Source organism: Salarias fasciatus, chromosome 22 (assembly GCF_902148845.1).
Source record: "Salarias fasciatus chromosome 22, fSalaFa1.1, whole genome shotgun sequence".
In the NCBI taxonomy this organism is placed as follows: domain Eukaryota; kingdom Metazoa; phylum Chordata; class Actinopteri; order Blenniiformes; family Blenniidae; genus Salarias; species Salarias fasciatus.
Window position 1 is genome coordinate 8,533,083 of NC_043765.1, and position 15,913 is coordinate 8,548,995.

Consider the following 15,913-nt stretch of genomic DNA (forward strand, 5'->3'; position numbering starts at 1 on the left):
GCCCGACGCCGGGCATGATTGATAATATGCTACAAAAAACAAGCAAATCTTTCCAGACACTGTGGAACAGGAGAGCTCAGACTGGAGGCAAACTGTGTGTGTGTGTGTGTGAGTGTGTGTTTATACAACCATTTTCAAACCGAAGGGGTCTGCGTTTGCTATAATGTGATTTGCAGATCCAAATAGAACAAGAACAGATCTGGGAAACGGTGCATTGCTTTCATTTTAAAGACTCCTGCTTTCATATATCAGTTGTAGAGGGAGCGTGTCCATCGGCGCTCGTCTCTTGTTTACATTTTTATTACAGTGAAGTCAATCTTTAAATCTGCACTGACTTCTAAGGCATAAAGATTGTTATCAAACATGCTGTGTGCTACATAAATCCTTGAAGGAATTGACTGAAATGCTTGGTGACAGTGGGATCTTATTATCCAGACCCCAGAGGTCGTCTTCCATCAGTGTCCCAGAGTCAGAAGAAACAAAGTGAAGCAGCTTTTAGTTCCCCCCCCCCCACTCCTCGCCTGTGGAAGGAACCTCCGGTTGCACACTCATTTCTTTCAAGTCAGGAATTAAAACACTTTTATCTGCTCAGGTCTTAAATCAAACAATAGATTTGAATTATTTTGTGATATTTACTTTAATAAAGTTTTTATTTTTCTAAATTGCTTTGCTGTAATATTTTTCATAATCTTGACCGCCAAAGATTAAGCTTTTTAATCACATTGTTTTCATGTATTTCCTTTGTTTCCCTGTAAAGCACTGTGAATCGTCTGAATCGTGCTACAGAAATTAATTTTCCTGACCTAATAAAGGCTGTTTCAAGATACACTCACATCTGTGCCTTTTTGGAGTCTTTAAAAAAAAACCCCTAAATATTTACTTATATGCAATAAAAAGCTGACTGAAGATTTGAAACAAATCAATAATTCCAAAAAAAAGGATAGAAATTAAAAATCCTGCTGTCTTATCATAATATACTGTTTTAAAACTGTTTCTAACTGATAACTGGTAGTTATTACTGGTAGTAATTCTTTGACAGTGAAAAAAGACATACATAGCTCAAATGGCGAAAACACGGATCTCAGTTGTGTGATCTCAGCATGAAGTCATGCTGCTGAAGTTTGAGGAGTCCTTCTGTAAAAACATACCTAACTGTCTGATAAACTGCTCATTGCGTTCAGACGTGCATGGAAGCACCGGGGAAGACAAGTCCTGTCGCACATGCAAACTCTCAACACGCTGCAGAAGCAGGAACTTTAAATAAAGGCTGTGTGCAGTTTCCCAGGTCGATGGCCACTGACCTTGTCTGTATAAAAATCACAGCTTTACATAACCAGACAGAAATTCAGATAATGAATGTAATAATAATAATAATAATGGAATGACGTTTTGAATAGCAGTTCTGTTTTAGACTATCCAGCTTTTTAATAAAATATCTCTTACTGTTTACTCAGTGAAATATTGGAAATTTTGATGCAGTAGTTTCATAAAGTTAGGTAGTTCTTTTGCTAAAACAAAATCTATAATTAAAGTTCTCAATAAGAAAGCAGCACTCTAGCATTTTACAGCCAGATATGATGTGGTGCTGCTCCTGTTTGTTGGAAATTATATATAATAATTTATACATATAACTGTATACATACTGAAATGTGGTGAAACTGTTTCTTAAATTAAAGCAACACAGTTTGCTTCCCATCTGAGCTCATATTCATCCAAGGGTGTAACTTCTATCTATTCTTCATATAAACCAGACTTTCTTCACATGAAACCAGGAAGAGTGAGCTTCCATTTCAAACCTGTCAGTGCAGGAAGCGTGCTACTACTGGAATACACAAATGTAAACGTCTCCTGTGGGAACTGAGGGTGAATCATTCTGCATAAACCCTCCACTGAATGGAAATCAGTGTGAAATTATTCATCAGTGTGCTTGAAATGAACATTTCTTCCATAATTATTGTCACATTTTGGAGAACCTTGTGACACCTGGAAGAAATCAGTGTTACATGATGAGGTATTTCTTATTAAACACTTGATTCTGCATGAGACGGTTTGGCTCAGTGTGTTGGAGGATTTGGAAACCAGGGGGCAGTGTGAAACTCCGGGTGGTGAATCACTGCCAGTCAAGCAGGACGTCTCTCACAGTTGGTGGAATCAGTTAAGTGAATCTATAGAAAGTCTCACTTCTACACTTAAAGAGCAACTTAAGAAGTTTCCTTAAAGACTGAGATGACCGAGAGATCCTCCACTTACCCAATGGGAACTTTCCACTTTAACTGTGTTTAAATATGTCTTTTTTTTTTTTTGAATGGAAATTTAAACTTTCCAACTTTCAATGGAAGGCTTTCTGACCCTGGAGTAAAGTTTGCTCTCTCATTCTTGCATCTATGTCCATTATGTACACACTTTTCACATTTACACTGCGTTCCAGTTGTCTGATGAACTCGGAATTCCCACTGGTTTTGGGAGTTGAGAAGCGGAAGTGGCAACACCTCCGCCATCCTGAGATCAGAGCGACACATTTAAACTTTTTCAAAGGCTTTGAGTTGAGATTGTAACTCAAGGCCACGTGCAATCTGAGTTTTTGTGTTGTTTTTGTACAATTTTGAAGTTTTCTGACCACTAAGCATTGCAGGTTTATAGATAAAATGCTTGGATCTATACTGGGTTGCTTTCTGTTTTGATGAATATGATTACCTGGAATGTTTATTCTGAATTAGGGATTCAGAACTCCGAGACAACTGGAATGCAGCATCAGTTCTGAAATCATGTCAAAACTTGGAAGCATCTACATTGATTGATCTCCGCTGGAGAAGACAGTTCGTCCCTGTCCGGCGATTTTACAGAAACCCTGCGAAGCTCCGACTGTGCTCGACTCTTTAAACAGTCGCTCAGTTTCATTCAACATGATATTAAACATTCATTCCCATCGCTTCCCTCTTAAAATACAAACAACCTAGAAAATTCATTGGCTAAAATCTCTAAAACATACTGGATTAAATTTTCATAACATTTGTTCCATGATGAGGGCGGGCAAGAGGACTATCTGTACAGTATAAATCTCTTCACATACATACGTTACCTGCGGGTGTGTGGCTGAGAGCTGGAGGTCGTGATACAGGGGCAGGAGGGGTCGGCAGGCTGAAACAGGGACATTCTGTGTGACGCTGCTTCTATTTCCTGTGAATTTTCAAACGTGTGAAATGAAATGTGATATTCACGAGACTCTGTAAATGCCTCACACTGATGGCACAATTCCTATTTGAAAAGTTTTAAAACCACAACAGTTAGGATTTTACATTTGATCCTGTAAAACTTATGAAATTTTGAATAATTAGTTCAGATTTCTTTTCAGAGGTCAAATATTTAATCAAATATGGAAGATCGAGTTTGTGGCAAAGTGCCAAATTAATGTTTGTAGTGTAACTTATCAAGCCTGCTTTCATTTCATCTGATTTTAGCAGTTTTATAAGCTTTTCCCTGCTGCATTTTGAGTGCCACAGAAAGTTTTCCTGCACAATGTTGCACTCCATTGAATCAGAGATTACACTGACAGCATTATACTGTATCCCATCTGTTATCTTATTGGCCTAAATTCTCACTGTATTAAGAAGAACAATGTGTTCTAAAGGGGTTTCCTTGTATTAATCATCATGATAGTCAGAGAATAATAAAATAACTTTTTCACTTTGTCCTTTGAGTGAATATGAAAACCGGTGTTTTGAGGAGGTGGTGAAAGGGTAACATACTGTGAGAGATCCTCTGCCTGTCTGTTGTTGTGTTTTTGTGAATGGACAGCCTTGTACAGATGAATCGGCTGCCTGTTGCAGTCGCTGCTCCACACTCCTGCCTGAGTATCACGGCCCCGATGATGAATGTACCCGTCAGAAACGCCGCTAACGTCTAATCGCGGCGTCCGTCACTCCTCCCCCTCCCATGTTCCCTCCCACAGCGTGTTCAAAGTTTTGCAAAGTGTCTGTCTTCATATCGGCATCACCGGTGAGTCATTCCTCCGCCCCCCCCGCCTCCTCCTCCTCGCCTCCCTCCGCCCCTCTTTTCTTTTCTTTTCCTCCTCTCCCCTGATCTCCGTCCTTCAGCTCCCTCCTCAAACACACTTTGAGGGCTCAAGATTTGTTTGTGTGTGTTTTGTCATGTGATGTTGAACATGTGTAACAGAGCCAATCCCCACCCCCAGACCCCCCCCCCCTCCCCTCCGTCACCAACCCCAGTTGTGTTTGCCCTCCCTTTCCCCTGCTTCCACGAGCCTAGCATGGCGAGGCACTCATTCGCATGTGTGTGTGGTAGCGAGGTGGAGGCACGGCGGTGGGGGGCGCCGCCATGGGCAGGGACTGGGGCGGGGGCCCGCTCGGGTGGGGGTGGGGCTGAGGGTGGGCGTGGGAGACCCTGGGTAAGGTGGAGGTGGCACCTGGGTGAAGGGGATGCGGGTAGGAGGAGGAGGTGGAGGAGGAGGAGGCCGGCTGCAGCTGGTAGCTGGCGGCCGACGACGGCCCAGAGGAGGAGGGCGTCGCCTGGGAGCTGCTGCCCCCCTTCGGGGGCGGCTGCGGGGGCGGAGTCTGGTTGAGCTGGATGGAGATGTCGGAGGAGACGTCGGAGGGACTGCGGCCTCGCTGGGGAGGGGGCCAGGAGTCCGGATGGAGGAACTGGCCGCTGTAGTCGCTGCAGTCAGACATGCGGGGGCGGTAGAGAGCAGGGTGGGGCCGGTAGAGCTCCTCCTCAGCGTAGCGCTTCATGAAGAGGTAGACGGACATGACCCCCGCACCCTGAAGACGGAGACAAGGCAACTTTAACAAATATGAAAGAGTGCAGCTGCGGAAAATGAAGCCTGTTTCACTTTAGAAGTCACAGCTTTGGCTAAAACAGTTTATATTCTTGTTACCAGGAAAGTCAGACTGCATTACTGAACTGGTTTGAGGGGGAATCGCCACTTTTGCCATGACGATGCAAGAGCATTTAAAGATTCACTGCTTCGCTGATGATATTCAGCTCTTCATCTCCACTCAGCATCACTGAAGTAAAATCCTGACTTCAAACTACCTGAAGATAAACTCCTGGACCACAGCAACACTCTCCCCGATGGCTCCTCATCCAAAACTCTCTATTGCTCCCAAAGCAGCCAGAACCCATTCAACTTCTCACAGATTCTGGCAGCCATGACCACATCAGCCTGGTCCTACACAAACTCCACCGGCTCCCCGTTCTCCACAGACTCCGCCTCCAGATGAAACCTCAACATGGATGGATGATTAACAATCTCTACAATGTAATGCATTCTATTTTCATCATATATGTGAGCTGAGGACATGCTCCCTCTTGATACTGCAAAGTCATTTGATCACAACGTGTGTGTGTGTGTGTGTATTCAGACTGAAATGAAGAGATTGAATCCCTACCAGCTATGATTTCTTCATAATTGGATATTTTGTAAACAGCTCTGGTAATGCATTTTTGCATAAACATGTAAGCTAAGTGGATTTGAGAACACTAAAAAACATCAAAAAACGCTGAAAATGTCTGCTGAACAGCAGAAACTGAGATGAAGAGAGACGAGCGTGCTGTCTATTGCACAACATGTGCATGAAAGCACAACATCTGCATTGCCACAGGGAATCAAAATGAGCACTGCTGAGTTTTTCAGCGGATTCAGAAATGCAAAACAGATTGACAAAACACCAGAATCAGCAACGTCCTTCTGTCTAAACTGCAACACACTGTCATGACGACGAGGGGGGAAAACAAAAATTCAACAAATCCATAATCATTTTCACAAAGAGCTGACAAAAAAAGGCTGGGAGCTCTCCTGTGGAATGAGCCCATTATCAGAGATGTATTCATGTTTTCACCCGGGCATCCGCCGAGCATCCGCAGCTCATTCACTATTCATCCACAACATCATCACTACAGCAACCCTGAAATCCAACGCTGATGAACATGAGGAAGAGGGTTGACTTGAATGCAATTCACAACTCCAGCGCAGATTAGAGGAGGAGGAAGAGCAGGGAAAGGAGGGAAGGAGACGAAGGAAGGAGACAGATCAAGTGCTGGAGATAGGAAGACGGACAAGGAATCAGAAGGCGGGAAAAAATGAAAAAACTTGAAAGAATAAAACAATGAAGAAAACAACAAATAAACATTTTGATTAAAAAAGACTGCAGAGACTATGAATCAAGGAAAAAGATGTGAAAATGGTACATTAGTAACAAAAATCTACAATTAGAGGAAAAGAAACAAAACAGAAGAATAACAGAAATTCAAATATTATTTATATCCAGTGATAGTTCTATAATCAGACAAATATCACTGTGATTTCCAAAATGAATGATGTTCACTGAGATTTTACTGCTTTATCGCAATAATAACTGTGCTTTCTTTTAAGAAGTATAAAAAGTACTGTCTGTGATTTCCTTGAAGTGCGATGTTTACTGAGAGTTTCCACAGAACAGTGATCTTATAGTCTCATAAAGATAACATGGATTTTTCACAGTGCTGTGATGTTTGATGAGATGTCCTAAAATATCGTTTTCTTTACTGTGATTTTCCTGCAGCTCCATAAATATGGTGATTTGTCACAGTCGTATACAGTCGTACAAATCTCACCGACAGATTTTACTGTTAATATTTATGGGAATAAAAATTGCTGTGATTCCCAACCAGAGAACAAAGTTATTAAATCATAATGTATATACTCCTTTACAGTATTTCACTCAAGTTTTATATACAATCTTATCAATATAACTGTCCTTTATATAGTTGTAAATATGGGGGAGATAGAAGGGGAGAAATGATGGAGGAGGAATGGGGGGAGGGATAAGCACAACAAAACAGAAAGGAGAGGAGAGACCAAGAGGAGATAAAAATGGACGCACAAGGAGGCGAGAGGAGCGCTGAGGAGAGCAGAAGGAGATAAGTGAAGAAGAAAAAGGGGAAGGGACAACAGGGGATTAAAGAGGAGCAGATAAAAGACGGCAGAAGAGACAAGATAAAAGTAGAGGACACACAAAAAGATGAGTGAAGCAGAAAGGAAGAGACATGAGGAGGGTACAGAGGAGAAAAGAGATGAAATATGAGGAATGAAGGATGAAGGAGGAGCAGCGCAGCGCCCTCCTCCTCCTCCTCCTCCTCCTCCTCCTCCTCCAAGCGAGGAATAATCGGATGCATATGAAGCTTTGCTGCGACAGAGCTGCTGCCCCCAAGTATTCAAGCTATTAACATTTATGAATATTGATGCAGGCAAGATGACGGCTCCTACGCAGGCACTTTTTAAATGTGTGTGTGTTCAGCTGAATAAGCCTGCATTCTGTGTGTGTGTGTGTGTGTGTGTGTGTGTGTGTGTGTGTGTGTGTGTAGACATCCACACTCCACATTTCAAACAATGTGTGTTTGAGTGTCTTTGCACATCAGGTCTTTCTAAATGTTAAACATCACAATGTGTTTGTATCACTGTGAGCTTCTGTGTGCATGCGTGTTTACTTGAAAGCATCTGCTTGTGTGTGTGTGTGTGAGCGTGCGTTCTCGTATTTCTATCCTTGTCGGGGCCAAATGTCCCCACAAGGATAGCAAAACGTGGAACGACGTGCCTTGTGGGGACCTTTTTCCGGTCCTAAGTAGGAGAAACAGTGTTTTCTTGACCATGTTGTTGTTACTGAAAAAAGTAAAAGTGCAAAAACATTTCTTTAGGGTTAGGCTTTGTTGTGGTGTGGGTTAGGGTTAGGGTAAGGGTCAGGGTTAGGGGCTAGACATGAATGGGAGTCAATGGACGGTCCCCACAAGGATAGAAATACAAGACTGTGCGTGTGTGTGTGTGTGTGTGTGTGTGTGTGTGCTGCACTTTGATCACCTCTTTGAGCAGGAAGGAGGAGGCGGCGAAGGCGAAGGACCAGCCGTAGTGGTAGTGGAAGAACTGCTCGGGCTCCCTGGGCCGGTTCATCACCTCGTCATTAATACTGGAGATGTATAAAACCAGACCCACCACCAGGCTGAGACCTGCACAGAAACACACTGGATTTTAATCATATGCTTGTTGCGACAAATACAAGGGTTCTCGTGGCGCCGCATATTCATTCTCATGGTTTTTTTTCCTCTTCTTTCTGCATCGTAAACATCCTCTTGCAAAAGTGCGTGGGAGAATTAAAAGGGTGATTCAAGGGGCAAACCGTGGACTCATCTTTCTGAAAGCCCTGCAGTGTACATGTCTCTGGGATCTAATGGATTCTCACTTGTTTTCATGCCAGGTGAAAACCAGATCCCACTAAAACTGAGAACAATACTGTTCAAAGCCAATCCTGTTAATTCATCTCCACCAAATCAGCATTCCCAGGACATCACACTCTGATTTCACTCACACACACCGGTGTTGACAGCTGCCATGCAGAAGGAAGCAATTTGGGAAAGACGGACGATTGGACCATCAATCTCAGGAGAGGAAGACCAACTGAAACCCCCATTCTCTCGTACGATGTGCGCTTCATACAGGTCAGGCTGAAGATAACCGAAGTCGTGTGGTGTAGTATTTTACTGAGCCATTCAGAGTCAGTTACTCCAACAAGTCCAGAGTAGTGAAGAAACTTTTATAAGCAGACACACAAGGAGAAACAGGAACCGGGTTCACACACGATCACTGAATCACAAAGCTCCAACAAACAGACAGGAGGAGAGCAGGACTTAAATGGGGAAGACACAGGTGTGACACATGAGGGTGACGAGCGCACGGAGACGTCCAATGGCGAGGAGAACATGAGGAGAGGTGGACACAGACAACAGGTGGGATGGAAGGACGGGGAAGGACAAGGACACAGGAGAGGATGGGGGACCTACCCAAAGGGTTGTGACATTGAGACTTTGTATCTCTCCATTTTTTTTTAAGCAACGAGCTAGCAGGAAAAATAGAAATATATTATTCTTATCTGATATCATTTTCAATCATTTGGCATATCACGTCTTTTTGCCACTGACAGGCAGTCGGTATCAGATAGCGAGGCTTTCGACGAAGACAGAGATCAAAAAGCAGATGAACACAGAAGCATGGTGGCGGGAAAAGCAAGACTCATTGAGATGAGGTGAGATAGATTTTATACAGGAGCCGATCAGAAGGAGACACAGCTGGAGCAGCCAGGGGTGAACATGAGGAAGGAGCTGCAGTCCACAGACACACACCAGGGCAGAGGGAGGGGGAAAACAACACCGGCAGAACGAGATTTGAACAAAACAAAACAGGCGATCAGACAGACTGAATGGAAACATAAAACAGAATGTCAAAGATGAATGAAATGACAAGATATGAGACAACTACATAATACAAGCAACACCCTGAGCTAAAGGCTGGGAACGTCCAGAATTTACACGCTGAATACTGCATGTCGGCAGTTAAGACAAAACTAAAAGTTTTCAGCCAAAAAAAATGTCAGATTATTGCTGTAGGTCACTCAGTTGAGTGAAAAAAACAAAACAACTTGCAAATCACTGAATTTAGCTTTTCTCTGTCCCTCGTAAATAAATAAACTAAGAGAGTCAAGAGGTGTGAGGCTAATGTTGCAATTCCCTTGTTACCTTGTAAAACTAACCTCATATGAATGGGTTATTGGTCATTTAGTTTCTATCTCCCTCTGTGTGTGTGTGTGTGTGTGTGTGTTTGTGTGTGTGTGTGTGTGTGTGTGTGTATTTATCTCTCCACCACAGCACAGCCTGTTTTTGGGGCTTTTCTGGGCCAATTTTACAGTACAACCAGGAAATGTTGATCATTAGCTCTTCTAGCTACACAGCGCGAGTGCGCCCAGTCTTGTATTTCTATCCTTGTGGGGACCTTCCATTGACTCCCATTCATGTCTAGCCCCTAACCCTGACCCTTACCCTAACCCTAACCCGCACCACAACAAAGCCTAACCCTAAAGAAATGTTTTTGCACTTTTACTTTTTTCAGTAACAACAACATGGTCAAGAAAACACTGTTTCTCCTACTTAGGACCGGAAAAAGGTCCCCACAAGGCACGTCGTTCCACGTTTTGCTATCCTTGTGGGGACATTTGGCCCCAACAAGGATAGAAATACGAGAACGCACACACACACACACACACACACACACACACACACACACACACACACACACACACACACACACACACACACACACACACACACACACACACACACACACACACACACACACACACAGAAAAACGGGCACCAACAGCCAGAGTTCTGCAGAGGTCCTGCACTTTGCAGATCTGCTTATAATAATAAAAAAGTTTCTCTGCAGCTCATCCCATCAACGCATGTTCCTTACAGACCAAACAGGCGTGAAATAACCCAACAAACTCAAACATCATCGCTTTTTCTGCTTTGGATGCTGGCCACAAAACACACGACTCACAACACACAGTGACACGTCTTTACATGTAAACTGTTTCTTGGCTGTGAAAATAGCAACGGCAGCCTCCTCCGGTATCGGCTTGGTATTTATCCATCGTTAGGTGCACAGCAAAAAGAAAAGACACTGGTAGAAGACTACCATCTGGTTTTGATTGAAGATACCTGCTGTTTGGTGCAGCAGCTGTCGGAACAAAGAGGCTCTAATGAAAGCAGGAGAGTCTTTAAAGAGACGAGCAGCAGTTGGACATAAACGGCGAAGCAGGCCTGTGTAGACGCTTTTAGGCTTAACATTCACAAACTAAGCCATAGCCACACAAACAGAGACTTACTCAAATTTCAGTTTCTTTCCGTTTCGAGTCTAATTTATTCGTATGGCCAAAAATAGTTAAAAATTTAAATATTGTGAATTTTTTTTATATCCAACAATATTCACCGTGTTACTGCAATGTGATGCAATGATGAACCTGCTGGGGACAGCTCCAGGTCCTGATATGACTGGAGCAAAGCAGAACATGAAATAACAAGAAATTTAAATACATTTTCAGTATCTATATTTGATTCACAGACATATTGCAGTTGAAAATGCTTCCTGACTTTGGCTGTGTCGCAGCTGAATTTCAATCAAATCCATCACAGGTTGAGGAAAAGTTTGTTAAACTGGTCGTTTTCACAGGAAGTGAAAGGGAAAAATGTTGTAATTCGTAATTCTGGCCATCAGATGGCAGTGTTGCTACTGCTGAATGCTCACCACACTCACCACAGTCTAATGGACATGATGTATCTTTTTAATCAGAGAGAGGTGATTTTGGGGAAACCAACCTATGTTCTACTGCTGATTACTAAAAAAATGGAAAAAGGTAAAAAACTTTTTCTCTTATGAAAGTCTGAGAGTCTTCTCTTCCTTTTATTAGATTCCATGTTTGCCTACGCATAGAACACACTATTTTGTGGGTCTTAAAAACCGGTGTAAATCTTTAAAAATGCCAGCACTCTGGGGCTCACTCATGTGTGAATAAATGCTTGGCATTTGGAATCCTGTGAAGTTTACCAGCATACAATTTATCACAAAAAATACTTATTTGGAATTATTAGTTTCAAAAATAACTTTTTCTGTCTTGATCTGTATTTCTCTTGGACTCAGTAAAGGTGGAGTTGACTGCAGCCCTGACAATGTTACATTTTAAACCTGCATGAGAGCTGATGGATGATGGAATTATGTTTTAAAATATATATTACCATATCTACAGGAATAATAATGCATTTATTCATGGATTTCAATGCTTGAAAGGTTTGTGAACCACTTTTTGAACGGACAAAAAGGAGGACAAATTAAAATTCTGCTACTGCTCAGCAATGGTTGTTAGAGGTGGGGCCACATGAGTGACGTCATGGAACACTGGTTCATTTGACAGCATTAAACCGATATGGAAGGAGAACCGCGCACCATGGTTTTACCTGCCGGTTTCACATCGGAGTCATTAACGGCATCTCAGCGGCCCTGAGACCTCCTGCAGCCTCATCTGCAGAGGAAATGGAAAATCTAGGGTACAAATACGCCGTGTTCATTTCTGTGAAGGAGCTGCCGTCCAAACTCCTCCGAAAAACAAAGACAGAGTGCGATCCAAGCAGTTTCCATTCACTCCATCTGAGTCTGCTGGATAAACTCTGGGACGGATCATTATCTGCACACATTGCAAAAACAAACAACAGCAACCATTTAAATGTGGAACTTTTCTGAAACAAGAATGTATTTGTATTTACTTGAAATTATGTTCTCAAGGTCTAATAGATACTATCTGAATGTCTCCTAAAACGACGATGAGGAGGACAGAGAACCTTGCTCGTTCTTGCTGAGCACGCTTGAGTTTTCTGTGGGTTCTCTGGTTTTCTTCCACAGTCGATCATGCGTCATAAATTAATTGGTGCGTTTGAAATGTCTTTGTTCTGTGAAGGCCTGCTTTCACCCATGATCAGGTGAGGCTGGCTCCACTCCTCCATCGTTGTGAAGTTAACACAGCTTTTTGCTTATTTAGTCTGAGATGTGCTTGTAAAATTAAGTCAAACCCTTTAGAGGCTTTAAATAAAATCAGGATGCATTATGAGGAGGAAAACACCAGAGAGGAGGGAACAGCTGGTCCACAGCCGCCCTGCTGTAACCTGGGTCATAGGCACCACAATGATAATACAAAAACACGCACCATAATGACAACATGCTGATGGAGACAAACCTTGCATATTATGCTGCAGTTAGTGACGTTAATGTCAAATACCACAGATTTCTGGGATTTCTCTGGACCCTCGAGCTGTGTGTGACATATTCATCTCTGCCTTCTGAGAACAAAGCGTTCTTTTATGGCAAACCACAAGAAGAAAAAGTGTAAAAAAAAACATTTATTGTCAGATTTTCCATTTTGCTTTTTTCAGAGGTGGAATTAGCAGCCGTGGAACATTGATTACTGACTTTAGTCTTTATTTCTGAGGCAGAAATCGCTGGAGGGAAACAGGTTTTTATTGTTCTCAAGAGGTAACAAACAGTAATGACTTCTGAAAGATAAAAAGACGGCGCGAATGTGAATAAATCTGTTCAGGTTCAGTCTTGCTTTCCCGTCAAACATTTGAAAGCACCTTTCTTACCTTTTTTCATTCTTTGTGTTCATTTTATTTAATTTTGACAAACAGATGTGGATTGAATTTTTACTTATACGACCTTTACCCATCTTTGTACCTTCTATATCCTGCAAACTGTGTCTGTTCAGAAGACAGGCTCAATTTGTTAGATCAATAATAAGCATCATTTAGATATTTAAGAAGAAAGAAAAGGTCTGCAGTCTAAAGTTATTACCACACAATATTTGAAACAAACTGAGAGATTATCAGATTTAAACGCGCATTTTTTTGTGAACCTGGAACACTGAAGTGGCTCGCTAATCAGACGACAGTCTCTCTGCTGTACTGAGTCACTCAAAGAGGCAGAAGGAGGGAAATTAACAGAAAAGTGTCTGAATCTGTTTGACACAGCAGAGCGTAGCAGTCTCTTATGAGCAGCTTTTTTTTTCATTCACCCACTAAACCAACAACCAAAAAGAAACACCGGCGAAACGTCACTATATAGACTCAACACTGCCACCAAATACAGCACGGAAACACTGCTGAAATCTGAAGCTGCACTCAGTTTTGGAAATATAAGAGTCAACTTCAGAATCCACTTTATGGAAGTCAGAGCCACAGGAGCTGGAGGACAATGACTTTTTATCTTAACAAGTTCCAAATTATATTCAAACACTGAATGTACCACACGATTAACCGAGCTGTCAACAGGTGGAAATGTTGGGATTTTAAATTTTTGAGTAGAAAAATGGAAAATTTCATTAAATTTTGTCATTTGATATGTCAACATTCAACAATGTTTCAAAAACATTCAACATTCTGTAGTTTCTTTATTTATTAATTTATAAGTTTTTTAAAATGTGCAAAAATGTGGGAAACGATAACATAATGTAGAGTAAAATTATTCCAAACAATCCAAAAGCAAAATACAGTTTTAATTTCCCTCTACATTATGTTTTTGTTTCGCACACATTTGCACATTTTGAAACATTTAAACTTCGATCTGAATTCTATCTGCAACATTTTTACTTTTTCTTCTAATTCACATTTGTAATTTTGAATTGCACGTTTTTTTTGTCCTTCCTTTTCCACAGGATTCAATTTGATTAAACGTATTATTGTTGGTGATGTTATCAGCATGTTTCATGACATGGTGAATTTATGCAACTGTATTCTCAATTGCTTGAAACTCTGCAGATAAAGCCGTGATGGGAACCGTTTTAAAATACCTTATTTTGATTGTACGACAGTAGAATTGTACAGGAAAAATTTAAATGAGTGAGTTTAATCCTTCCTCAAGGTCATTTCAGCTGACAGCTCTTCAATATTGCCGTCTGTACTGCAGGACTCCTGCGGCCCGCTGTCACAGCCGCTCAGTGGGGGCAGAGCCGCATTTCTCTGCTTCTTCTTTAACTTTGGATTTTTCCGAGTAGATATTTTTAATGTTATCGAACAAAGTCTTCCAGAACAACTGAAAAACACACATCAGATCTTTGGATTATGGTTTGGATTCTGCATTTGAGTCGTCATTTTTCACACAGGCTCCCACGTTCCTGGGCTCCTGTATCAGAGGGCTGCAGATATGCATGACTGCGCTCGGCTTGATTCGTTTTGATGACCGCACGTCCAGTCAGCAGTCCTCCATGCTAAGCTGGCATCTGTGAGGTGAAACTCCTGTGACTAAAACAGGAAGATGACTTCATCCCAGAGGAGGAAAGACTATCTCCAACAAACAGTCGGTCAGCTGATGGCGGCTGAGCGTGAGCCGGAGGTGACCTGCGGTCTGGCAGCCGTGCGAGGAGGTGATCTCACCTCGCTGGCCGCGGCCGCTCGCAGTCTCAGCAGGACGCTGACACACACGAGACACGCGGCTCAGAAACAGGTTTCACACCTCCGGCTTTCCAGCAAACGTCACAAAGAGGTCAGCATGTTTGTTAAATTAAATATTTTTTACAACACAAGACCTGAAGTTTCTCTTTCTCTTCATATGCTTTAAAGAGCCAGTCAACTCAAAGCGGTGCACGTTGTTCTGCTGCTATATTAGCTCTTCCCTTTCGGGAATGCGTTCCACATGGATTTGGATCTGCACTCCAGGGATTTGTTCCCATTTAGATAAAAGACTGTAACAGATTTGAATGTTAGTGTTTAAGTCCTATGGAGCACCATGAGTATGATAAAGTCTCCTGCAGTAGGAGGGATTTTGCCTCGCCTCCAGGTTTCTGTCCAGTTTGCAGAGGGATGACGGTTCAGGCTGCGACAAAGACAACCGGCCTCATTACCGACGCTCCCATTAAACCATCAAACTACAACAAAGTCACTTTCCACACTGTTTGCTTTGAGTTGGGAGTTTTTTTTTCTTTTTTTTTCACCCGAAAAGCCTGAAGCGAAAACATCAAATCACCACTGCCCCGCAGCTTTCTCGGCAGAGAGCAATTATTTGGAATTAAATCCCGTTCACTGTTCAGCCAGCAGCAAGAACAAGGTACGGTCTGACAAGCTGTCAGCTGGGAAACGCAGAGAGGAGCCGTGGAGTGAATCTCCCATCTACCCAGCTGTCTTCTTACCGTTAACCTGTGAGAGCGTTCACTCCTGGGAAGCTCTCTTCTCTTCTTCTGCTCGGCTGCGATTTATCTATTTAACATCTCATTCCTGTTGGCAGGTGAGGGAGGAGTTTGGCTGATTTGCCTGCTTTCAGTCTCAGTGAAGCGGAGGTCTTCACGCTGATGAGACAACAGAGGGGCTCCCTGACTCCTAATCTCAGCCTCGTCAGAAAACATGGGCCCTGCTCTGCTGCTCTGCTGCTCGGTCAGACAACACCCCGATTCAAACAGGCATGAAGCAACTCTTCGTCTTCTCAGGGATTCCTAAGTGAACTGCTTTAGATTTGTTCAAGAAACATTTTATTCACATATCGAGACTGTAACAC

The 15,913-nt window shown here is 42.5% G+C and overlaps 1 protein-coding gene across 1 annotated transcript in view; it reads right to left on the bottom strand.

Moving 5' to 3' along the window:
* Positions 1-4,208: 4,208 nt before the first annotated feature.
* Positions 4,209-15,913, bottom strand: part of LOC115409216 (voltage-dependent calcium channel gamma-7 subunit-like) — a 33,779-nt gene continuing 22,074 nt past the window's right edge. Inside the window, exons 5-6 of the mRNA XM_030120279.1 lie at positions 7,853-7,998; positions 4,209-4,778 (exon numbers count right to left, since the gene is read on the bottom strand). Coding sequence (XP_029976139.1) covers positions 4,263-4,778; positions 7,853-7,998 — 662 coding nt within the window. The 3' untranslated portion in view covers positions 4,209-4,262. The remainder of the gene's footprint in view (positions 4,779-7,852; positions 7,999-15,913) is intronic.